Below are 24,423 nucleotides of genomic sequence, written 5' to 3'. Positions count from 1 at the left end.
GTTCACAACGTTCACATCAGCAAACTTCTATAAACGCAACATGTAAAGTGTTGGACCCATGTTTCATGAGCTGAAATAAAATACATTTCACAGAAAAAGATGCAGACATGTTTCCTGATGTGAACATTGTGAACAGAGTGCCCCCATGGTAGTGGTGGGGTTATGGTATGGGCAGGCATAAGCTACTGACAACGAACACAATTGCAATTTTATTGATGCAAATTTGAAGCAACAGCGATACCGTGGTGAGATCCTGAGGCGCCATTGTCGTGCCATTCATCTGCCGCCATCACCTCATGTTTCAGCATGATAATGCACAGCCCCATGTCACAAGGATCTGTACACAATTCCTGGAAGCTGAAAATGTTCCAGTTCTTCCATGGCCTGCGTACTCACCAGACATGTCACCCATTGACCATGTTTGGGATGCTCTGGATCGACGTGTACAAAAGCATGTTCCAGTTCCCGCCAATATCCAGCAACTTTACACAGCCATTGAAGAGTGGGACAACATTCCACAGGCCACAACCAACAGCCTGATTAACCCTATGTGAAGGAGATGTGTTGCGCTGCATGAGGCAAATGGTGGTCACACCAGATACTGACTGGTTGTCTAATCTACGCCCCTACCTTTTTTAAGGTATCTGTGACCTATAGATGCATATCTGTATTCACAGTCATGTGAAATCCATAGATTAGGGCCTAATGAATGTATTCCAATTGACTGATTTCCTTTGAACTGTAACTCTGTCATTAATTTTCACGTTTTGACAAATATATCTTATTCGTGCATCTAACTGACTGATCTCTCCTTGAATGATAACAAATACTTTATTGAAGAATCCCTATTGTTGACCAATCACCAACGAAGGGGCGTAGACTTCGGCTCGAACATCGCTTGCCTCCAGAAAAATGTTCCTGTTCCGGAACAGCGGGGGAAAAACTCACCGAAGTCCAAAACATCGTTATAATATATGCACAAACTCTACGAACTGTTTCGGCTGGGAAACATGCGGACGACTTCAAGCGTCGGGGGCACAATGCTGTTTTCCTCGAAGAGGGCGAAGAAGGTGTTTAGCTCGCTCGGGCGCCGAGGCGCTGGCTTTCCCGTTGGAATCCTGCCTCATAGCCTACGCCTTGTATCTGAGCCTTTGAATTGCGACTCCACCTTGTCCCTGTATTGTCGTTTTTCCTCTTTGATTGCTGGAGGTCGCAACTGGTCTGTTTGTAGGCTACACATCCATTTCCCAGTCTCCTTGCCATGATTAAATGCAGTGGTTCACGCTTTCAGTTTTGCACGAATGCTGCCATCTATCCAGGTCATACATAAAGTCGCTTGAAATGTGCCTTTCGTCTAATTAGACAAGGAGTTCAATGCTTTGTTTTGCAATTCAAACTACTCTGCACACGAAGCACTGATGTAGCCTTTATCAGAGGGTCTGAACTCCCGGTGTTCCTGACAAGTAAATAAAGCGCAACTCTCCTAAAATGGATTTGCTGCGGAGAGCAGGGAGAGCCTGCATTTGCGTGCGCATTAGTTGTGACGTCGGGCAAACGAATCACAAGACTGGAGGACCAGTATTGAGCTGTGTTTCGGGTGTATTTGTGTGTGACTGTGGAAACATGTCGGCAAGGATGGTGCACACCGGAGGACCCGTGTCAATGAAATCCACCAAAACTTAAAGAACCAGTGCAAATTCACCCTATAAAGAATTGGACAAACGCCGGCGACCAGTTTTACGATTGTGTTATCGGTCTACTGACTCGTGCGTTTTATTCAGTGGCAGAATTATCCAAAACGAATGTTGGAAGAATAGTCTCCAAAAGTAGACACGGGACGTCGAAAGTGGAGAGAAGGTCTCGGCAGGTAGAGACGGCCGCTCGCTCTTGGAATGTTATCCGTACTCTCCTATGGCAGACTGGTTGCGAGGGCTGTCCTTGGCGGACTCTCTCAAACTGATGGTCGGGACTACAGTCTGGTCACCGCTAGCTGCGGATTTGGGAAAGACTTTCGTAAGGGGATCTTGAAGAAAGGGATGTGTTACGGGGATGACGCTTGTTTCATTGCCCGGCATAGGTCCGCTGATGTCTTGGGTAAGTATTTTAATACTCCGTTTATCTGTTTGGTGAAGACACCGTTGAAGTAGCCAAGCAGTCGTGGATATTAACAAAAGACACACTTAAATATGCTAAGTTTTTTGGGGGGATAATAGCATTTTTGACCTTCATGTAGCCTAGCACATGTCACCCACAGTCATGTCACGAAAACAAAAGGGGGTATTCCCTACCCTTTTCCGGACTGAACCTCTGTCTTAAGTTGGCCCCGTTTTACAATACTTCTACGGTACAGCTGTGGTTTGTAGGACTATACGCGACCGAGAAACATTACGGCGCCTTGAGTTGCCAAACATGTATACTTTGTTGAAGAAAAAAAATGTATACTTTGTTGAGTAATTGTAACGACCTTTCACCTAGAAGTCTGGAAAAGTCCCCCCCCCAGTGCTACTAGTGGCGATAATGTGAACATGTAGGCTACATAAAGTAATACTATGTATACACCATCTATTTTATCAGCGTGACAAAATGTGGATGTTGAATTTAGAAATAGTGTAACATTTGCTACTAATTGTTCGGATATTCGATGCACATAATTGGATCGTTGCGCAAGCGTTACACTAAAGGTATTATTATGCTATTATGACAATTTCAGGAGAAGTGAATATATCTTAATATTCATTAGCTATCAGTTGTTGTGGATTTTACAAATATTTTACGAACGCTTAGGGGGAACTGTCCCGTGCTTTTTAAAGGTCAGAACGGTTGAGCATGGAGGCAGCCATGTTGCCAGGACAATTTCACGTTTCGTGCTCCATTCACAACCAAGTGGGAAGTTGGTAATTACCGGATGGAGGCATTAACGTGCTTTGAACTCGTTGAGAACGCCGATTGGCTAATGGCCAACAAGCTGTGTCAACCATAAACTAAAAGTACAGCTATCATGTTCCCTCTGGGCACAGACGTTAATTCAACGTTGATTCAACGTAATTTGATTTAAATGACGCGGAAACAACGTTGTTTCAACCAGTGTGTGGCAAGTGGTTTTGGAAACAAATTATAGTGTTCAAAAACCACATTAATAGATATTTTTATAAATAATGTTTTGTTGCATTTAACTGCCGAAAAGGTTGTTATCAAGGTCATTAGTAGGTGAGATCAGCATGTGGAAGGAGTCACAGCTCAGGGATGATAGTTTCCCACTAGTAGTTACCAGTTGGAGGGGCATTCAAGTGGATTTTTTTCCAGTCGTACATGGCTAAATACCACCTTTCCATTTGGTTATGAACACAGCTTCATAGATGCATGGGAAAGTGCATTTGTCCTTACATCAACCACCATGGTTGTCATTTTACCAATTCATTCATTGGAACAAAAGTGTCTATTTGAAACCCATTTATATTACTCAATTAAATCACGAGAATGCAACACATTTGCACAATAGTAAGAATGGACAAATGTCAACCAACACTTAATTTGAGAAGATTAGGCATATGCTTCTCGGTGTTGAGCCTTTTGTTACTTGCAGAAAAACACATGCCACGTGGTTGAGCTGGGGGGGATGAACAACTAACTGGCAGTTTTATGGATGACATTTATATCTCTAACACTCTTATTGTACATCATTGAATAGAGTTGGGGTTAGGCTAATTCGTCTTAGCTTGGTTTAAAGATGCACAAATCACTCTGCCATTTCCTGGTTGCTAAAATTCTAGTAGTTTGCCTAGTTTCAGTTTGTGACAAAACATGTAGAGTTTAGAGAATCATTGTACCATATAAAAACCGCTGTGAAATATATATTTCACAAAACCAAACATTCTGTATTTTCAGCTGTTTATAGCCTTTGTACAAAACTGAAAATAAAAGATAGAACAGATCTACCGCTTCTTAGACTTGCTTTCAATGAGAATGACAAATATATAACTCACATTTCTATGTGAATTGTCGGGTCAACCAAAAAGTTACATATTGCCGCTTTAAGTTGCCCTGTTTTGATAAGATGTAGGCCTAACCAATGTTGTCTAAAAAAAAATCAGTTACTGAGCAAATTTCAGGTCTGCTGAATGCGAACTTGAATGTTGTGAAAATCCTGTGCAACTTACGACGTGTGTTTCCTGTGAACACTGAGGCTGTTCCTGCTTTAATTGACTGTTTTAAGTGGCCAAGTAGGCTACTGTGGCTATTTGATCATAATGTAGTCCTACCAGAGTGGCCAAAAATAAAAACAATAGCCAAAATGCATCGCTTAACATGGAAATAGCTGTTCTATCATTCAGCACATAGTAGCAGCCAATGTGTGGTGTTCAATGTAGGCCTACATTCCATGAGCCCAGAACTACACGGCAGGACCTGGTCAATGACCTGAAGAGAGCTGGGACCACAGTCTCAAAGAAAACCATTCGTAACACACTACGCCGTAATGGATTAAAATCCTGCAGCGCACACAAGGTCCCCCTGCTCAAGCCAGCGCATGTCCAGGCCCGTCTGAAGTTTGCCAATGACCATCTGGATGATCCAGAGGCGGAATGGGAGAAGGTCATGTGGTCTGATGAGACAAAAATATAGCTTTTTGGTCTAAACTCCACTCGCCGTGTTTGGAGGAAGAAGAAGGATGATACAACCCCAAGAACACCATCCCAACCGTGAAGCATGGAGGTGGAAACATCATTCTTTGGGGATGCTTTTCTGCAAAGGGGACAGGACGACTGCACCGTATTGAGGGGAGAATGGATGGGGCCATGTATCGTGAGATCTTGGCCAACAACCTCCTTCCCTCAGTAAGAGCATTGAAGATGGGTCGTGGCTGGGTCTCCCAGCATGACAACGACCCGAAACACACAGCCGGGCAACTAAGGAGTGACACCGTAAGAAGCATCTCAAGGTCCTGGAGTTGCCTAGCCAGTCTCCAGACCTGAACCCAATAGAAAATAGTTTCTGTACCAAATATTAAGTTCTGCTTTTCTGATGTATCAAATACTTATGTCATGCAATAAAATGCTAATTAATTACTTAAAAATCATACAATGTGATTTTCTGGATCACATTTTTTTGATTCTGACTCAAAAATGACAGACCTCTACATGCTTTGTACGTAGGAAACACTGTCGATTTTGCAAGTTATGAGTTGTTCTCCCCACTGTAATTGTGGTATCAGTAACGTCATTGGTTGATCGAGCCTGCTGTCTGATCATAAACTTAATGGTGCCATGATTTGTAGGGAATTATTGTGGCCTTTGTGTTTCGTCGATTGCACAATCACATTAGTATAGAGTATATATAGTTGTCCTTGTTAAATAGAGCCAATGGACTTGACTCAACGATATTCCTACAGTGCGTTCTGCAAAGTATTCAGATCCCTTGACTTTACATCCTTATATAAAATATTTTCTCCTCAATCTACACACAATACCCCATAATGGCAAAGCCATAACAGGATTGTGGACATTTTTGCAAATGTATTATTTACATAAGTATTCAGACCCTTTGCTATGAGACTCAAAATTGAGCTCAGGTGCATCCTGTTTCCATTGATCATCTTTGAGATGTTTCTACAACTTGATTAGAGTCCATCTGTGGTAAATTGATTGGACATGATATGGAAAGGCACACACCTGTCTACATAAGGTCCCACAGTTGACAGTGCATGTCAGAGGAAAAAACCAGGCCATGAGGTCGAAGGAATTGTCCGTAGAGCTTAGAGAAAGGATTGTGTCGAGGCACAGATCTGGGGAAAGGTACCAAAAGATGTCTGCAGCATTGAAGGTCTTTAAGAACACGGTGGTCTCCATCATTCTTCAATGGAAGAAGTTTAGAACCACCAAGGCCCCTCCTAGAGCTGGCTGCCCGGCTAAACTGAGCAATTTGGGGAGAAGGACCGTGGTCAGGGAGGTGACCAATAAACCGAGGATCACTCTGACAGAGCTCCAGAGTTCCTCTGTGGAGACTGAAGAACCTTCCAGAAGGACAACCATCTCTGCAGCACTCCACCAATCAGGCCTTTATGGTAGAGTGGCCAGACGGAAGCCACTCCTCAGTAAAAGACACATGACGACCCGCTTGGAGTTTTCCAAAAGGTACTTAAAGGACTCGCAGACCATGAGAAACAAGATTCTCTGGAATGATGAAACCAAGATTGAACACTTTGGCCTAAATGCAAAGCACCACTTCTGGAGGAAACTTTTCACCATCCCTATGGTGGTCCCTGCTAGGCCTGTGGTGGTCATGAGATTATGACAGCCGGTGATTGTCATTCAAATAACTGCTGGTTTATCTGTAATTTACCATTAATTAACAAACACTTTAAGCATCGCCGGCTTCCATGCATAGCCTACAAGACACTGATGAGGACCTTTGGAACATCTACATTTAAAAATAGTCTAATACATCCATTTTAATATAGTCTACACTATCACAATAAATCCATTTATTTTAGGCAGGTTTCCGAAGACCAGGAGAGCATATTCTGAGTCGTCCTTATGTTAGGCTCTAATCTGGCTATGCCATATCGCTGTGGGCTACACTAGTTCATTTAGCAGTTAAAATTTGCATATAATTATTGTGGCATTATTTTAAATGATTGTATACTAAAAACAATACGATAGATCATAGCTGAATAAAATGGAAAGAATATTTTTCCCAAAACAATTTGAGTGCGCACACATATTCTGTGATGAGCGGTTAAGGAAGAAACAGGTCCTCCTATATATTTGGTTTAGAGTTATTTATGCAACTTTAGTTGTGATATAGCCTAAGTTTGTATGTTTGGATTTCTAATGCATTCTAAAGCATTCTAAAGCTGCATAATGATTTGAAAAAGTCTAATGAAAGGGAAGCGCTCTGCTGTTTCTTTCGCAGGCTGCAAACACTTCATCACTCTCTCATTCACAATTTGACAAACACTTGATATGCCGCCACAGTATTCTCAGTTTAAACTGGTCTTTACATATAGCCTACTAATATACAGTACCAGTCAAAAGTTTGGACACCTACTCATTCCAGGGGTTTTCTTTTCTTTTTACTATTTTCTACATTGTCGAATAATAGTGTTGGCATCAACTATGAAATAACACATATGGAATCGTGTTGTAACCAAAAAAGTGTTAAACAACTTAGTAGCTACCCTTTGCCTTGATGACAGCGTTGCACACTCTTGGCATTCTCTCAACCAGCTTCATGAGGTAGTCACCTGGAATGCATTTCAATTAACAGGTATGCCTTGTCAAAAGTTAATTTGTGGCATTTTAGCCAATCACCTGTTGTGACAAGGTCCGGGTCGTATACAGAAGATAGCCCTATGGACCAAGTCCATATTACGACAAGAACTGCTCAAATAAGCAAAGAGAAACAACAGTCCATCATTACTTTAAGACATGAAGGTCAGTCAATACAGAAAATTAAGAACTTTGAAAGTTTCTTCAAGTGCAGTTGCAAAAACCATCAAGCACTATGATGAAACTGGCTCTCATGAGGACCTCAACAGGAAAGGATGACCCAGAGTTACCTCTGCTGCAGAGGATAAGTTCATTAGAGTTACCAGCCTCAGAAATTGTGGCTCAAATAAATGCTTCACAGAGTTCAAGTAACAGACACATCGCAACATTAACTGTTCATAGGAGACTGCGTAAATCACGCCTTCATGGTCGAATTGCTGCAAAGAAACCACTACTAAAGGAGACCAATAATAAGAAGAGACTTGCTTGTGCCAAGAAACACGAGATATGGACATTAGACTGGTGGAAATCTGTCATTTTGGTTTGATGAGTCCAAATGTATGGTTCCAACCACCTGGTCTTTGTGAGAACGGATTATCTCGGCATGTGTGGTTCCCACCGTGAAGGATGGAGATGTAGGGGTGCTTTGCTTGTGACACTCTCAGTGATTTTATGTAGAATTCAAGGCACACTTAACCAGGAATGCTACCACAGCATTCTGCAGTGATACGCCACCCCATCTGGTGTGTGCTATCATTTCTTTTTCAACAGGACAATAACCCAAAACACACCTCCAGGCTGTGTAAGGGATATTTGACCAAGAAGGAGAGTGGTGGCCTCTACAATCACCTGACCTCAACCCAATGGAGATGGTTGAGTTGGACCACAGTATGAAGTGCTCAGCATATGTGGGAACTCCTACAAGACTGTTGAAAAAGCATTCCTCATGAAGCTGAGGAGAATGCCAAGAGTGTGCAAAGCTTTAAATGCAAAGGGTGGCTACTTTGATGAATCTGAAATATATTTTGATTTGTGTAGCACTTATGGTTACTACATGATTCCATGTGTTTTATTTAATAGATTGGATGTTTTCACCATTTACACACAATACCCCATAATGACATTTACACCCAATACCAAATAATGACGCTGCACATCTATTTTCAAGTCTCTCCAGAGATGTTCGATCGGGTTCAAGTCCGAGCTCTGGCTGGGCCACTCAAGGACATTCGAGAGACTTGTCCCGAAGCCACTCCTGCGTTGTCTCGGCTGTGTGCTTAGGGTTCTTGTCCTGTTGGAAGGTGAACCTTCACCCCAGTCTGAGGTCCTGAGCGCTCTGGAGCAGGTTTTAGTCAAGGATCTCTCTGTACTTTGCTTCTTTATCTTTACCTCGATCCTGATTCGACTCCTAGTCCCTACCTCTGAAAAACATCCCCACAGCATGACGCTGCCACCACCGAGCTTCACCGTAGGGATGGTGCCAGTTTTCCTCCAGATGTAACACTTAGCATTCAGGCCAAAGAGTTCAATCTTGGTTTCATCAGACCAGAGCATCTTGTTTTTCATGGTCTGAGATTTCTCGGTTTGGCTGGGCGGCCAGCTCTAGGAAGTCTTGGAGGTTCCAAACTTATTCCATTTTAAGAATGGAGGCCACTGTGTTCTTGGACCTTCAATGCTGCAGAAATGTTTTGGTACCCTTCCCCAGTTCTATGCCTCGAAACAATCCTGTCTTGGAGCTCTACGGACAATTCCTTTGACCTCGTGGCTTGGTTTCTGCTCTGACATGCACTGTCAACTGTGGGACCTTATATACAGATGTGTGTGCCTTTCCAAATCATGTCCAATCAATTTAATTTATCACAGGTGGACTCCAATCAAGCTGTAGAAACATCTCAAGAATGATCAAAGGGTCTGAATACTTATGTAAATAAGGTATTTCAGTTTATTAATTATTTTTTGCTAAAATTTCTAATCCTGTTTTAGTTGTCATTATGGGGTATTGTGTATAGATTTATGGGGAAAATGTTTTATTTAATCCATTTCAGAATAAGGCTGTAACGTAACTGTTGAAAAGGTCAAGGGGTCTGAATACTTTCCCAAATGCACCGTATGGAAAGTTGAGAAATACACATAGTAGGCCTAGCCTATAGAAAGCTCAAGCGATCCTATTTTCATCAACTGTTTTCTCATGCAAGCAATTGCATATCCTATAGAAATGTTGTGCCGCAGGATCACTTATTTTATTTCATGCATCAACCAGCGATGAGGAACTGGCTCTCGCTGCGCAATAGATTATCCTATTCCGCTCAAACTCTGAATGCCAGAGCTCTCATGAATTGTTTGCGTTGATTTTCGATTTTGATTTTCATTCATTTCAGAGTGATTAGAGTGACAATAGAGCGCAGAGTACTGGCCATGACCAACAGGCTGTTAGCAAGTTTGGTATTCTACTGATGACCATCAGAGGCATCAGAGCACAGTTTCGGAGAAGCTTAGTTACCGTGACTCAACGGTCACATGGAATTTGACTGTGCTCATGACTCCTGACTGCAGGTGTAGCGGTAATACGGTCACCGTAACAGCCCAAGTCACTGCAGACCCCATGGATCGTGTGTGTGAGGGAGACTATCAAAGTTTCAACGCACATATGGATAAGAGGGGTGCTGAAAAGGAAGGCAAATGACAAACAAGTTGTTTTGCTGTGGGAAGTTGGCTAGCAATATAAGCTGTCTTTTAACACAAGGTGGTGTTGTTCAGTGTAAGTTCGTGATTGATTTTGCCATAATGAGACTTGCTAGTACCGCTACTAGCCTCGATGAGCTAGCTAGCTTTGTTTACTATACCCAAAACGTGTTATAGCCCAACGTTATAGCTAACGTTAGCTAGCTTGCCTCAGTGCATTTCACTAGGAGCAAAACTAAAGAAATGCTTTGACGAAGAGTAAATGCATGACTTTGGCTTTCTCATATTAGTCGTAGAGTAACTACCGTTATTTTGTAGCTAGCTAACATGTGTCTGGAGGTGTGTAATAGTAAGCATCATGCTGCTACAGTAGGAATACAAATGCTACACAATGATTGCCCATGAACTAATAACGTTTTTTGTCATTCTCTAACAGACGATACTGCTTTGTGCCCTACAGATTAGTTTTGAGTTTGTTCTACTTGGGGAGAAGCTAGGCAGAGGACACCGAATCCCCTTGCCTGCGTGTGTTGTTCGGGCCATATGAACAAATTATCCTTCACACGATGGACAGGTGCTTCAGGAAGCATGGGGTGAAATCTCTACAGATTCCCACAACAAATTGACAACTAGAATGACAAAGGTTTGCAAGGCTGTAATTGCTGCAAATGGAGGATTCTTTGACGATAGCAAAGTTTGAAGGACACTATTATTTAAATTTAAAAGAACATTATTTATAACCTTGTCAACGTCTTGACTATATTTCCTATTCATTTTTCACGGAAAACAAGGACATTTCTAAGTGACCCCAAACTTTTGAACGGTAATGTATGTCATACATTACTGTTCCTTCATACTGCTGTGTAAACTCACCTCAGTTTCCGGAGCAAATAAACTGTCTTGAATACAAGCCATGTCTACTTATTTGCTACATTGACTGACTTATCGGTTTTATTTTAAACATATTTTGTTTTAGCAATAAGATTGTATCTAGTTACTTCCAAATACATTTAACGAATATCACAATGAATTGATCCAGAAGTTGAAGTCACCACTTTATTGGTTTCTGATGCAGCTGGAATCATTTAGTCACTTGTCAGTACACTTGTAAAACATAATGTATAAAACATTTGATTAAACTCCATATGTAAAAGATCGAACAATATCTATACTACAATGCAGTTGTGATCATATTAAACATTCTATATTATACTACAACATCAATCAAACTGTTCCAGGCAGGGTCCTGAATGTTCTTCTGCTGGTGAACTCTGTCTTGTGTTGGGCAATGGCAGCTGGTCTGGCAGAAATTCATGAGCTCCATGATTCATGATCTCCATGACACTTTGGCTCTTGCCAGCCTCGCGCAGTTTTTTCCCCCCCTCTTCCGCGTCAGATGATCTTTAGCTTGTTCCCAGCTGAAAGCTTTCATCCAATGGTTCTATAGGATCTGTACTACTAAAGCTGGTGTCAGCAGCAGGATTAGTCTGCTGGACAATATTTTACAACTGTTCCCATCAATACACACTCAAACAAGGTACTATATCCACCCATCCCCCTCATGTCAATAGATCATGCGTACTAACTAGAGATCGACCGATTAATCGGAATGGCCGATTTAATTAGGGCCGATTTTCACAACAATCGGAAATCTGTATTTTTGGGCGGCAATTTTTTATTTTTTAATACATTTTTTAAACACCTTTTTATTTAATCTTTATTTAACTAGGCAAGTCAGTTAAGAACACATTCTTATTTTCAATGACTGCCTAGGAACGGTGGGTTAACTGCCTCGTTCAGGGGCAGAAAGATAGACTTTCAACTTCTCAGCTCGGGGGATCCAATCTTGCAACCTTACAGTTAACTAGTCCAACGCAATAACGACCTGCCTCTCTCCCTCTCTCTCTCGTTACACTCCACAAGGAGACTGCCTGTTACGCAAATGCATTAAGCCAAGGTAAGTTGCTAGCTAGCATTAAACTTATCTTATAAAAAAACAATCAATCATAATCACTAGTTAACTACACATGGTTGATGATATTACTAGATATTATCTAGCGTGTCCTGTGTTGCATATAATCTGACTGAGCATACAAGTATCTGACTGAGCGGTGGTAGGCAGAAGCAGGCGTGTAAACATTCATTCAAACAGCACTTTCGTGCGTTTTGCCAGCAGCTCTTAGTTGTGCTTCAAGCATTGCACTGTTTATGACTTCAAACCTATCAACTCCCGAGATGAGGCTGGTATGACCGAAGTGAAATGGCTGGCTAGTTAGCGCACGCTAATAGCGTTTCAAACTTTACTCGCTCTGAGCCTTGGGGTGGTTGTTTCCCTTGCTCTGCATGGGTAATGCTGCTTCGATGTGGTGGCTGTTGTTGTTGCTGGTTCGAGCCCAGGGAGGAGCGAGGAGAGGGACGGAAGCTATACTGTTACACGGGCAATACTAAAGTGCCTATAAGAACATCCAATAGTCAAAGGTTAATGAAATACAAATGGTATAGAGGGAAATAGTCCTATAATAACTACAACCTAAAACTTCTTACCTGGGAATATTGAAGACTCATGTTAAAAGGAACCACCAGCTTTCATATGTTCTGAGCAAGGAACTGAAACGTTAGCTTTCTTACATAGCACATATTGCGCTTTCTTACATAGCACTTTTACGTTCTTCTCCAACACTTTGTTTTTGCATTATTTAAACCAAATTGAACATGTTTCATCCATTTGAGGCTAAATTGATTTTATTGATGTATTATATTAAGTTAAAATAAGTGTTAATTCAGTATTGTTGTAATTGTCATTATTACAAATACACACTTTTTATTATTTTTTTCAGCTTTTTTGGTCCTCCAGTAATCGGTATCGGCGTTGAAAAATCATAATCGGTCGACCTCTAATACTAACCTTCACACGCACAATACACCCCCCCCCCCCCCCCCCCCAAATAAAAAACACTAGCCAGTCACCCACACCTTTCCCTCCTTACTAATAACTCTGCTTTTCTCCAATTTAACAATCAACTAAGCCTCCCAAATACAGATAAAACCACAGAAGTTGTAGCCTACTTATAAACACACCACGTGTGACCTTAAGAAACAGACCATGTTTATGTCTAGCTCCAATATATGTATTTGCTAATCATAGAGTCAAGATGACTTACACAAGTTCCTGGTTCTGAGCTTGATGTTGATTCAATCAAACTCATGTTATTTTCTGCATTATTTAATTAGCTAACAGTTCAATACGGTCCAGTAGGCTGTAGCTAATGTTAGCTAGCTCACATTGCCAAATAGCAGCTGGCTATTTACTTTGGAATGTCTTGCCGACATTTTCTGAAGCTAGCTAGATTTTGGTTTAGATAAACAAATGTAGTTCACTGACTAGTTATGTTAGCTAGCAAAGTTATCTACGTTACCTCTGCTTGTCTTCGTAGTAAGGTAACTGATGAAATGTTACCCCAGCAGCCTGTGCTTCCTTGCACATCCAGGTACTGAGCACCACACAACTTTACAGTTGTTATCAATGCAAATATGAATAGTTATTCGCAAGCCGATGTTCTATGAATGAGTGGCTGTTTCAGTGAGTAGCATTAGCTACTTGTTGACACCCTTTCTCAACTGGATCCACCTCGACAGGGGCGGTACTAGTTCTTGAAATGGCTATGAATTCTGAATATTGTGATTTGTGGTGACGTTTTAAGCTATAATTGTTTCCACCACAACATTTTTTTTATTTCTAGGATTTAGATAACAACATTCAATAAACAGTAGTACCCAACATCCGATTTGGACCAAACGTACCAATGAGTAACACATGAGTTGTCAAAAGCCACCCTGCCAATCCCATCAACCAGTATACAGTATCAGTTCTCTGTTTGACAAGTATTATGAAGCTGTGGCAGGGTGTATTGCTTCTCCATACTATACTATATTCCCTGTGAATCTGGTGATGTTCAGAGAAATTATACTGAACAAAAATATAAACTCAACATGAAACAATTTCATTGATTTTACGGAGTTACAGTTCATATGAGGAAATCAGTCAGTTAATCCATGGATTTCACATGACTGGGAATACAGATATGCATTTGTTGGTCATGGATACCTCTGTAATTTATGCCTGCCTGTATCATAACCTCACCGCCACCATGGGGGCACTCTGTTCACAACCTTGACTTCAGCAAACCGCTCGCCCACACAACGCCATGCATGTGGTCTGCGGTTTTGAGGCCGGTTGGATGTACTGCCAAATTCTTTAAAACAACGTTGGAGGCAGATTATGGTAAAGAAATTAACATTCAATTCTCTGGCAACAGCTCTGGTGAACATTCCTGCAGTCATCATGACAATGGCACACTCCCTCAACTTGAGATCTGTGGCGTTGTGTGTGTGTGAGACAAAACTGCACATTTTAGTGGCCTTCTATTGTCCCCGTCACAAGGTGCACCTGTGTAATGATCATGCTGTTTAATCTGTTTCTTAATATCCCACACCTGTCAGGTGGATGAATTATCTTGGCAAATGAGAAATGCTCACTAACAGATGTAAACACATTTGTGCACAAATTGAGAAAAATAAGCATTTCTGCCATCTTTTATTTCAGCTCATGAAACATGGGACCAACACTTTACATGTCGCATTTATATATATTTTTTCACTATATGAAAGTGTGTTTTAGGCACCAACAAACAGCGTTGCATAGCTAGCAGAGGGGACTCTCCTTGTATGGGCCCTCACTGTGGAATCTTGAATTTATGTGTGTCTGTTTGTATGGAGTAGTTGGCTGGATGTCCTTTTTCTCCCTGGAAACCTGTCCTCTGGTACTGGGCTCTCTGTGAAGGAGAGAGAGTGAGAGGGAGTTAGGGAGGGGAAGCTTATCGAAGTATACAGTGTGTGTTCATGGCTTCTCTCTTCTTCTCTGCCCTCACCCTCCTTTTACCTAAGGTCTTCCACCCTGCAGCACTGCAAAGAAAGTGAATCTTTGTGAAATATTATTCTCACCTTCTCTCTCCTCTGACTGAGTCAGCTCCACAAAGACTGAAGGTTTTGTTATTGAGCAGCAGACCAAGCCCATCTGAGGGAGAACATGGCCCAGTAGAACTGGTCTTTTGGGGCTGTGCAGGGAGGAGTGACGACACTGCAGTGCGCACTGATGCCAGGCCCCTTCTGTCAGTCTGTGTGGCTCATTTGACCCAGTCTCCAGATTGATACTGATGTAACACCAGACCTGAGACCAGCCAAGTTCAAAGGTCAACAGTGTCCGTCATGCTGCCAAATCCCCAAATTACTCTTAAGCACTGACGCTAAGTAGACCACAAGACGTATCACTATTAACCTACTCCATGGTGCTTATCAGACTGTCTCTCAGGTTTTACCCCCTTTACACTTTTTGATCTTCACTCATCGCTGCAACTCCCCAACGGTGCTCGGGAGAGGCGAAGGTGGAGTCATGCATCCTCCAAAGCGTGACCCGCCTAACCGCGCTCCTTAACACCCGCCGGCTTAACCGGGAAGCCAGCTGCACCAATGTGTCGGAGGAAACCCCGTTCAACTGGCAATGAGCCAGGTAAAGCCTGACCCAGGAATAAACCCGGGTCTGTAGGTATGCTGCAATGCAGTGCCATAAGGCCCCTCGGGAGGCCCTAGGGCTAGTGTTTTAATTAGTAGTATTTTTTTAACGTATAAATTCGGGTTCACATTCCGGACCGATCCGAGGTCCCTTTACTGAACGTTTTGGTACAGGTAAGTGTACTGTTACACCCATAGTGGTTAGCTATCTTGGAGGTATTTAGTGTTGTGTGCACTTAGCTAGCTCCCATCCCATAGACTACATTGCGTATGAAGTGTGACTGGCCCATTCGTGGATGTATGGAGAAAATTACCTTTTATTTTTTTGTCACTCCTGTTGGCTCCCCCATGTGGGGGTGCATGCTTTCTGATGTGCTCAAAGTTAAGTTGTCGGAAACTGACAAGCATTGCGATTCTACAAGGAGAAATAGTAGATTTGTCACTACCAGGTCGGCACACAGCACTTGCCGCTTTTGTTCTAGCAAGAGAACGAACGGCCTCCCACTGTGATAAGTACCTATCGGCAGGGAGATTCTCGGTGTTTTTTAATGCTTTACTGTGGAATTGCCCATAACCATTCACTGTTCTGATACTTATACACTTATTTTTCTCTGTGTGTCTCAGGTGTGGCGGATGGTGTCGGTGGATGGAGGGACTACGGGGTGGACCCGTCCCAGTTCTCTGCCACCCTGATGAGGACATGTGAGCGACTGGTGAAGGAGGGCCGCTTCACCCCCAGCAGCCCTGTGGGCATCCTCACCTCTGGCTACTATGAGCTCCTACAAAACAAAGTACCCTTGCTTGGTGAGTACACATACTACATTCTCACTCACTCACTCACAGTATAATGCATATGGGGGGGGGGGACAGGTGAGTAATACACACTAGAGGTCGAAAGATTATTCGGCATGGCCGATTTCAAATTTTCATAACAATCGGTAATCTGGAAATCCTTGTCTCATCGCGCACCAGCGACTCCTGTGGCGGGCTGGGCACAGTGCGCGCTAACCAAGGTTGCCAGGTGCACGGTGTTTCCTCCGACACATTGGTGCGGCTGGCTTCCGGGTTGGATGGCGCTGTGTTAAGAAGCAGTGCGGCTTGGTTGGGTTGTGTATCAGAGGACGCATGACTTTCAACCTTCGTCTCTCCTGAGCCCGTACGGGAGTTGTAGCGATGAGACAAGATAGTAGCTACTAAACAATTGGATACCACGGAATTGGGGAGAAAAAAGGGGTAAAAAAATTCAACCAAATAATAATAATAATAATAATTCAGTGTTGTAATTGACATTATTAGATGTCGGTCGACATCTAATACACACACAGTGTAATGCATGTGGAGGGACAGGCCAGGTGAGTAACACACACACTCCAACTAACACATGCCCGCTGAGCTGCACTATCAATCCATCCAAAAATATCATAACAAAGCTTTCCTCCCTAATAATGTGGCCCTAATTTAAAAATTCTCCGCTCCCCAAGTAAAATAGAGTAAAGTTAAAGGTACTGTTTTCTTTTTTACTTCCCTGTGTTCTAATTCTAAAGGTGCTGGAAATGATTCTTTGATTATGAACTGGACCTTGGAACTGAAATGGTGGCGTCCTTCAGTCTGCCACCACCCAGTTCCAAGGTCCAGTTCCACAGAGGTCATTGGAACAAACACCTGACCAAGTCTGTAGCCCCCCCCCCTCCTCAGTTACCATTTCAGTCCATTTCAGAGCACCTAAAAGGTCAGTGGAAGGAACAGTTACTGACGCTGCTCACGGGTCCACATGTTTTTTAATGGCACTGGTGTGTAAAAACTTGACAGACTGAGGCCACATTTTTTAACTGAGACCCGACACCACAGGCAAGGCTGCCTGCTCTGAGACACTACAGTCCACCAAGTTACACGATGTTTGCCTATGAAAAGTGACCTGCTTCTTATTTTAGGATAGTGTGATAGCAGCTAAAGCCAAGGTCTGTGCTTGACCGTCCCTTCTGAAGGACAGTGGTAGATAGAAGCTGCATAGTGGGGACAGGGGAAGGACATCTGTTTTTAGTCTGTGCCAGACTGACTGGTCTAGCATGTGATCTCACACACCCCTTCCCTGCTGTACTGGATAACTCCACTTTTTTTAACACAAGTAGAAATGGATATCAAGTGATGGCTAACCACCATATGTTGGTATATTCCCTCTCTTCTGCCCCTTTCCACTTCCCCAGGTAGCAGCACAGCATGTATTGTGGTCCTGGACCGAAGGAGCCACCAACTGCACACGTGTAATCTAGGGGACTCTGGTTTCCTGGTGGTGCGAGGGGGAGAGGTGGTGCACCGCTCCGATGAACAGCAGCACTACTTCAACACCCCTTTCCAGCTTTCCATCGCTCCCCCAGGGGCAGAGGGAGTGGTACTCAGTGACAGGTCAGTCTCCTCCACCTCCTTCTCTGACCCTCCACCTGGTCTCAAATTACCATTCGTATTGAGAAAACTGGCTTTATGGCCCCGCCATAGACTTTAAAATGACTAACACCAAATCAAAACTGTGTAGAATGTTATTCAGTTTCTTGACTGTGTCCAGCTTGCTAAAGCTAGACAGTCGGGAGAGCATTCGAAATTCCAACAACTATAGATAGTTTACTATTTTGGGCTAATTTTGATGGTGAGGAAAGATAACACATTTTCAGTGCGGTCCGCTGGACCACCTTGGAAGACCGATTCCGTAACCCCCTGGGGGGAAAATGAGTTTGACCATCCCTGCTTTAGACGATATACCTGGAGCAAATGACAGGTTGTCATTGGAAGTAAGGTTAAAATCGTATCTAGAATTTCCCTTCTCGTCAGTTCACAGAAGGATTTGAAAGGAACGGTGGCTAGATAACGAATAAGCTTTGTCCTCATTCTGGGACTGTATTATTGGCTCAATAACAGCCATGTGACGCTGTGCCCTTGTTTAGTTAGTTTAGGCCAAACAACAGCCCACCCTCCAATAGCCCTCAAGCCATTTTCAGCCTGGCCTGGAGACCACGTGAGCTCCTAGGTGCTGGCAGGGTATGTTTTCCTTCTCTCTTTTTTTATTGAGGGGCCATGTGACAGCAACCAACCCCTTACTTCAGCTGTTCTGCCAACAGTGTGTAGTGCCTGGACCCATGCCAGACACACGCTCGCACACACACAGGCCAGTAGCAGACGGGGCGGACCCGCCAGACCCCTTTCCGCTGGGCTTGTTCTTTTTCTCTCTCCGGGAATCTCTGGGTAAAATAGGGATTATTTTGAGCTCCTCCGTGTGTTTCTACATTTAAATGAGACCTTTATTGTTTTATATTGCAGTCCTCACTCTCCTATAACGATCGCATTAACACTCAAACTTGCACAATGTTACTTTATGCTTCCATGCATACGTACTTCTCAGCACACACACAGTCTCACATGTTCACATTTGCTCTCTGTCTTTCTGGTATGGAAGGGGTTTAATAAGGGGCAATTCCACAGTTTCAAGGGCAGAGGGTTACGTCCGGCTCCCCTACCCTGTCTAGGAGCCAGAGGTCATGCTGGGCCTGGCGGGCGGGTGGGTGGGTGGGGTTGGAGCAGGGCAGGCTGCACTGTGTGCCAGGAGGAATCTGCTGTCTTATTACCCAGCCATTATATCCCTCTGAGGCACAGTCGCCTTTTGACCAGATTCCTCCTGATCATGTTTGTGAGGATCATGTGTACTGTCTATCTGGTAGCAGCTCTCTGGTGCCCTCTGGCTGGCCCTGATTAATAGTGCTGTCCTGTGTTCTCCTCCCCAGCCCTGAGGCCGCTGATAGCGCCTCCTTCGATGTCCAGCTGGGTGACATCATCCTGACCGCCTCGGATGGCCTCTTCGACAACATGCCCGACTACATGATCCTGCAAGAGCTCAAAAAGCTCAAGGTAACCCGTCGCAGTGCCTCCTAGCTGCTTTCACACCTACCTAAATCTACACATTCACCTTAGTAAATACCTGCACACATTTCTTTGTCCTAATGCTAATGCTTGTATTTCTCAGAGCGCCAACTATGACAGCATCCAGCAGACGGCACAGAGCATTGCAAAGCAAGCACACGAACTGGCCTATGACCCCAACTACATGTCCCCTTTCGCTCAGTTTGCCTGTGACAATGGCCTGAATGTAAGAGGTACGTATCAGGTTCTTGGGAAGTCCTTTCCGTCCCTAATAACACCTCCAGCTCCACTGTATTTTTATGCCCACCGTCAGCTTGCAGATTGGGTTATTCAAGGTTGACTTTGATCTCTGGAAAACCAATTGACACGTTCTCTTTTGTCTTGTGTCCTGCAGGGGGGAAGCCTGATGACATCACGGTGCTGCTGTCCATTGTGGCAGAATACACAGACTAAGTGTGTGTGATGCTTATTGGATCCGTTTACTTCCCGCCATTCAAGTCTTCCACCTGCCTCCTTCTCAAGTGCACTGGTTCCTGTCGGACGGACTGCAGCCCCCCCCCCATATATCCCCTCACTGACCTTCCTATCTCACCGCCACAACATGGAACACAAACTCCTCACCACAGAATGTAGCTCGATCTGTATTCTTCCATTTTGTTTTGGTACTGTATTAGTGAGAGGAGGCAGGCAGCTAAGACTTTCTCGTGTTAATCGTGATGCACACTGCTTTCTTCCCCTTCTCCCATATCTTATTTCAAAACATCACTTAATTGGGACTGAAACCGAAGTGCAGTCCTGAATGCAAGGGGGAGGGACCCGATACGGGGATAGAGTTGGGCTTGGTCACCCTGAAACAAGCAGTGGTATTATAAGTAAAGTAAGCCCTGGTTTGTGGTTGTTAGGAGATTTGAATGTCTGTGTTGTAAATGTCGTAGCTGCGTGATGATCTGTTCCAAGGCTTCTATTTGTGTGGCTGGATACTAAGACTGGGGATTTGAGTGGGACTGTGTTGTTGTGGGTTCTAGAGAGGGTTGTGACTTGTAATAAGAAAGGATGTAGATACAGTACGAGTTTGGTGTTGTTGTCTTGGACTTGTAGGAAGGGGTAGCTGGCCAGTACCATTTACTAGCGCCTCTAGCAGGGATTTCTCCAGAGTGCCACCTATAGGCTAGTCTGAAATGTCACCACATTGAGGTTACTGAAAAGTTCTGTCAGTGCACACAGCCGCATGGATTTGTAAATATTGTTTGTTGTGAAACAAGGCAGTGTGTCTTCACTTTGACGCTGATGGATGCAAAGGATGATCATTTTGCTTTGTGACAGATGTGTACGAACGAGCATTCACAATCTATAAAGGTAAATATTCTCAATCCCTCCCTTCCGTGGGCCGAAAGAACCACGACATTGACATGGACACGTTTGACCCGGTAATAGTGTCAGAACTATGACAGCATGTCTGCGTGGCACGTCTTTGTCGACGTGTGTGCGTGCGTGTGCACTAAGTGGGTGTAGGTTCTTGTTTGAATGTCTTTGCTGTTGATACGTGTTAACTTGCGAAGCTAATGCTAGCATCTGGGAATGCTTTCAACCGTACCAATAGGGCAGGTATGAATTATATATATAAAAAAAACAAAGATTTATTTTTATAACTTTAATGTTATTAGTTTGAGAGCCATGATGTGACGGTTGAAATGTGTCATCCAACATATGGATTCACCGTGTGATTCTTTTGTGACGCCTTATATAGCTCCATGGATGGCAAATATGAATCATACCATCTTACTACTCAGTAGGAATCATACCATCTTACTACTCAGTGGGAATCATATGTGGTCTGTGTGGTGGGTGTGTCATCTCTAAAAAATATTTTTTCTAGATTTGTTCTGTCTCCCAATAATGATTTACTTGCTGCTTTTATTTTGTCGGTTCAATGTGTTTGACTGTACATTATTTATGTGAATGGTGTGTGCGCCATTTTGTTATTTTTGATCATCCTGTACTGGTCTTGGCATGCTGTTGGTTTTTCTGCATAATAGCAGAATACACACACCTCTCTTCATTGTTAGCCAGTGTTTGTTCTGTTATGATTATGAAGCCAGTGCACCAAAGAGGAGTATTCACTATCTTTGCCCCATTGATTTCATCTGGGTTTGGAGTAAAACATGCACCAATACTGTAACATAAAATGTCTGTATTTTCACATTGAGAGCATATCTGTCAATCCGTTTGACAGGTAATCTGTCATTTTGCTTGTGGGGAATGATGCCCAGTTGTATTTTTGGTGCAAAACAGTCAGAAGACCACTAAGGTGTCTTTTTATTTGTGCCTAAAATGCAATGTGACCAGAACAGGGGCTTGGTTGTATTGGCATCTCTAGTTCTATGTGACAGGTAGTCTGTGAGCAACAAACTACAATGCAGGCTTTTGAATCCTTAAAGAAACCAAAGAAGGAGAGCCAAACTTCACAAGCATGACCAGGGTACATTTTTTTTCTAATCTAAAACCTGCAGTCAGGCTAACATGGCGTAATGGAGACCAATTAAGTTGTCACTATTTATCATCTTGCGTAGTTTTGCATAAAAATAATTTGAAAGAACATCAAGCAACCATACAGGCAAGATCAATGGGTACAATTAAATGTATGTTTGTGTACTAAATACTATTTCAATTTGGTTTAAGTTAATTTTCTGTAGCCTTTGACTTCATTTCATGAATATCGTCTGTCCTATGCATTCTGTATTTGCATGACAAGCTGTCTTTGTCCCAGCTATTTGAACTACTGGAATTTGCTTACCTGCAAAGGTGCCACTGTCGCTCACAGCTTGCCTCGCCTCCAAATGTCTGATCAACTCCCCTTAATTTAAAGGTTGTCCTTCAAACACTTAAAACATGCACCGACGTTCATTGGTCATTCTCATATTTCCAGTTTGCTCTTTCCGCCAGTCTGTGGGGGTGCACTGTGTTAATGAATAATTACCTGATCTGATTTTGAGACAGTCAACGTCTATGGTTTAAGGAGACACTGTGTTGAAGCAGGAAGGGCGATGCAGGTTGAAGTGCTTTTTATTGATAATGGTGAGCACCGATTCCGCCTTAACAAATAGATGTATCTTGTATGTTGCTCAATGTCAATTAAGTCCCTCTAATTCTGTCCACGCTCTTGACAGTTTTTCAATGGTGCTTCTGCTGTCAAGACGAGGTCTGTGTGTTTTTCTCTAAGCAATGTTTGTGAGTATGAAAGCTACATGTGTGTGCGCAGTGTAATAATGCAGGGCTAGGTTCTGTAAATGTGTTTTCAAAGTTGCAAAATATTTAAATAAAGAATATAGTATTTATACTAAGATGCATGCCTCTTGAGTTTTTGTGACTATGCATTGAGTAAAGGCTTAAATGGGAATTTCATCAAACCATCGCAAGACTGCATTTATCTTTTATCACATAATACCTAGTTTTTATACAGTATTGCTTTCCCCCTGTGTTATATGAAACCATCATTAAAAAGGACACAATGGCATTGCCTCTGACAAATTTCACTAGCAGTGTGAAACATTGCCTAGCTTGCAGATTAACTTGCCCTGTTGAGGTCAGTTCTATATAGCTGGGATATTTTTCACATGTATTCATGGGAAGGTGCTTGATTAGTTTGCCTTAGTCATGGTCAAATGCTGGTCACCTTCCCAACCCACCAGGGATCGCATGACTGTCAATCAACCCCTTGCAATGTTATTGAATGCCTCCCAAGCATTCATCAAAGGACTTTGGTATAATGTAAGATCTAACCTGACCATCATCTTTGTGATGATCTTCCCTCACGTGGAAGACGGCTTATCAAAACCCAAAGCCACTGGTCCGGATTAGTCACCATTTTATTTTTGTTTCATGTTTGTTTTTTTGCAATTATGCGCCCAACCAATGAACCCACAGTTTGAGTGAGAGGATTAAGGCAGGGAAAAACCCTCAGAATTACTGCAAATAAGGCTGACCTCATTTCCCCGCAGGTCTTAAGAAGCTTTCCCCTTCTTTGCGAATCCACCAGATTTCTAGAGTTCTGAATGAAACGGATTGGACCCTGTTGTTACAAAAGACAATACAATTCCTGTGTATTTCCCACGTACAGTTAACTTTGTGCAAATACATTAATGAGCATTGGCATTGTGTCTGAGTGTGCGTGAGGCAAAGCTTGTGATTTTTATTTGTGTGCTCCTGCAGCAGCATGTGACTGAACATGAGGGTGAGAATGGGATGGAAGGATGCCGAAGGGAAGGGACTGAAATCTGCCCCGTGGGTGAATGTATAACACTAAATCATTCTCTAGAGTGAGAAGGCGTATAGTCCCGTACGCCTTCAAACATTCAACCTCCAGCTGTGTACCCCCTCTAGCACCAGGGTCAGCGTACTCTAAAATGTTGTTTTTTGAGCTCTTATAGGACCAGGGGCACAAATAATAATATAATAATAATCAATCATTTGGTTTTATTTTGCCATCTTACATATAAAACCTTATTTGTTCATCAAAAATTGTAGATTTGTAGAACAACTCACCACAGGATAATGAGAAGGTTGTGCTTGAAAGGATGCACATGACTCTGCAATGTTGGGTTGTATTGGAGCGTCTCAGTCTTAAATCATTTTCCACACACATGTAACCGATGTGAAATGGCTATCTAGTTAGCCGCGTGCGCGCTAATAGTGTTTCAATCGGTGACGTCACTTGCTCTGAGACCTTGAAGTAGTTGTTCCCCTTGGCTGTCGTCGATGTGTGCAGAGGGTCCCTGGTTCGAGCCCAGGTTGGGGCGAGGAGGGGGGAGGAAGCTATACTGTTACATTGATGCTGTTGACCCGGATCACTTGTTGCTGCGGAAAATGAAGAGATCAAAAGGGGGGTGAGTGTAACTGATTTGAAATGACTAGCTAGTTAGCGGGGTGTGCACTAATAGAATTTCAATCGTTGACGTCACTCGCTCTGAGACCTTGAAGTAGTTGTTCCCCTTGTTCTGTAGGG

The 24,423-nt window shown here is 43.0% G+C and overlaps 1 protein-coding gene across 1 annotated transcript; it reads left to right on the top strand.

Moving 5' to 3' along the window:
• Nucleotides 1–945: 945 nt before the first annotated feature.
• On the top strand, nt 946–22,762 carry LOC115124434 (protein phosphatase PTC7 homolog). The gene is made up of 6 exons (XM_029653867.2): nt 946–2,094; nt 16,140–16,319; nt 17,720–17,918; nt 19,286–19,409; nt 19,525–19,654; nt 19,816–22,762. The coding sequence occupies exons 1-6, from the start codon at nt 1,893–1,895 to the stop codon at nt 19,872–19,874; spliced, it is 894 nt and encodes a 297-aa protein (XP_029509727.1). The 5' UTR covers nt 946–1,892; the 3' UTR covers nt 19,875–22,762.
• The last annotated feature ends 1,661 nt before the right edge of the window (nt 22,763–24,423 follow it).

The sequence above is a fragment of the Oncorhynchus nerka genome, linkage group LG4 (genome assembly GCF_034236695.1).
Source record: "Oncorhynchus nerka isolate Pitt River linkage group LG4, Oner_Uvic_2.0, whole genome shotgun sequence".
NCBI classification, from domain to species: Eukaryota; Metazoa; Chordata; class Actinopteri; order Salmoniformes; family Salmonidae; genus Oncorhynchus; species Oncorhynchus nerka.
The sequence above is the reverse complement of the archived record's forward strand: the minus strand, read 5'-3'. Positions and strand labels throughout refer to the sequence as shown.